The following is a 2,253-nucleotide window of genomic DNA, read 5'->3' as shown; positions in this document are numbered from 1 at the left end:
GGAAGGGAAGGGAAGGGAAGGGAAGGGAAGGGAAGGGAAGGGAAGGGGAATTCCCGGATTTTTCCCTGTTTTCCCGGCTCTGTTGGCCGAAGGGTTAATAAATAACCGGGAATTGGGTGAGATTTGCTCCGGTTTGGGTTTAAAATGGTGAGCAGGGAATGGGGGGACTGGGAGGGACTGGGAGAGACTGGGAGAGACTGGAGGGGACTGGGAGGAACTGGGAAAACTGGTGGGAAACTGGGGAAACTGGTGTCCAATCCCACGGGAATGATCCCCATCCATCCCAAATTCCCTCTGGGAATGGAGCAGCCGAATTCCCGGAGCTGAGGGAGGAGGAAAACGTGGGATTTCCTCTGGGAAATCCTGGGGAAAAAATCCTGGAATTTACCTTTAAAATCCTGGGAAAAAACCCACAAAAAATCCTGGAATTTAACTTTAAAATCCCGGGAAAAAAAACCACAAAAAATCCTGGATTTTACCTTAAAAATCCCGGGAAAAAAACCCACAAAAACCCTCCTGGGATTTACCTTTGAACACTCGCAGGTCGTCGTCAAGATGCTCCTCGTCCATCCCGGAGAGCTCTGGGAGGAGGGAAAAACCTCGGGAATGGGGGAGAAAAAGGGATTTCTGAGCGGGATCCCCGGGATAAAAGGTTCGGGATAACTCTGGGAATGTTCATTCCCGGGGTTAAAATTTAACCCGGGGGGGAAGGGGGGGTTTCAGGTCAGGTCCAGTTGGTTTGTCCTCAAAAAAAAAGCCTCAAAAAAAGTTGGGATCGGGGCCAGTCCCGGGAATTCCGGGTCTGGAAGGATTTTTTCTCCCTTTATCCAAGGTTTTTGTGGCTTTTCCTCATCCGTTTTGGGTTAAAAAAGGGGAGAATCCTCAAAATCCTGGAGGTTTTGCCTCCAAATGTGGGGGGGAAATGGGGGTGGGAGGTGGAAAATTGGGAAAAATGGGGCTGGAAAGTGGAAAATTGGGAACAATGGGAGGGTTGGGTTGGGAATCAGCGTTTTTCCAAGGAAACGAGGCGGATTTGGATCCCCCCATAAATGGATTTCCAGGGACACCTGGATTTGGGATGGGGGAGGAACCACTGGATTTAAAGGTTGGGAGAGAAGAAACGGGAACAAACCCCCCTAAATCTGGGAATTCCAAGGGATAAAATCCAAATAAAGGGATTATTTGGGAATCAGAAGGAACCAGCAGGATCTTGGTGCTTTTTGGTTGTTTGTTTGCCCCGAAAACGTTGGAATTTGGGACCAAAACCCCTCCCAGGGCACAGAGACCGGGGCAGAGCAGCCGCGTTTCGTCACCCCGGGAAGGGTCAGGGACATCCAGCCCCGGCTGCAATTCCTGGCTGCAATTCCTGGCTGCAATTCCTGGCTGTAATTCCGGCCTGGAGGCGGCACAGGGCGGGCGGGTTTTTTGGGGTGAAAAAGGCCCAAAAAAGAGCTCGTTTGAGGCCTGAATTTTTCCTGCTGCGACCCCATTTTTATCCCTCCCAAATCCCTCTTTTTCCACTGTTTTTATCCCTCCCAAATCCCTCTTTTCCACCGTTTTTATCCCCCCAAATCCCTCTTTTCCCACTGTTTTTATTCCCCCCAAATCCCCCTTGTCCCATTTGTCCCCTTCCCAGGAGGAGGAGGAAGAGGAGGAAAAAAAGACGAGGAAGAGAAGGAGGAAGAGGACGAGAAGGGACCCCAGGCAGTAAAAGGGGGTCCCTGGGGGGGTCCCGCCGCCATTTTGCCCGTTGCCAACAACAACCACCATCACAACAACAACCACCCCGGTTGCCAAGGCAACACTTCCGTAGCAACCGCGCCGCGTGACGTCACTTCCTGCGCGCCGGAAGTACCGCGGGGTGGCACAAGGAGGGCCCGGAGGCCTCTGAATGAGGTCGGGAGGGGCTCGGGGGGTCCCGGGAGGTCCCGAAGGTGGGTCCGGGGGCGACCACCCCCCAAAAAACTCCACCTATCGACACCTCCGCTTTCTCCTTAACTCCTCCAGAGCAGCTCCACGACGGGATAAACCTGGAATTCCACGAACACGAGCGGCCCCCGGTGCTCCTTGTTACCTCCCGGTGCCCCCCCCGTTACCCCCGGGTGCCCCCCCGGTATCCCCCTTTACCCCCCATCACCCCCTCTACGACCGATCCGGCTCCGCGCTGAAACTCCAAACCCTCTGCAATGTTTAATTTATTTATAATAAAGGTGATTTTTGAGTCTCTGGTGGTTTTGTGCCTCCGGGGGGGGG

The 2,253-nt window shown here is 53.5% G+C and overlaps 1 protein-coding gene across 1 annotated transcript in view; it reads right to left on the bottom strand.

The window, feature by feature from the left end:
• LOC113980760 (hepatic lectin-like) overlaps positions 1-696 on the bottom strand; it is a gene marked incomplete at its 3' end in the record, with an annotated part of 2,702 nt that extends 2,006 nt beyond the window's left edge. The window contains exon 1 of the mRNA XM_027707979.1: positions 528-696. Within this exon, the coding sequence (XP_027563780.1) occupies positions 528-570 (43 nt within the window). The remainder of the gene's footprint in view (positions 1-527) is intronic.
• Positions 697-2,253: the final 1,557 nt, after the last annotated feature.

Source organism: Neopelma chrysocephalum, unplaced genomic scaffold (genome assembly GCF_003984885.1).
Source record: "Neopelma chrysocephalum unplaced genomic scaffold, ASM398488v2 Primary Assembly neopelma1_95138, whole genome shotgun sequence".
NCBI classification, from domain to species: domain Eukaryota; kingdom Metazoa; phylum Chordata; class Aves; order Passeriformes; family Pipridae; genus Neopelma; species Neopelma chrysocephalum.
The sequence above is the reverse complement of the archived record's forward strand: the minus strand, read 5'-3'. Positions and strand labels throughout refer to the sequence as shown.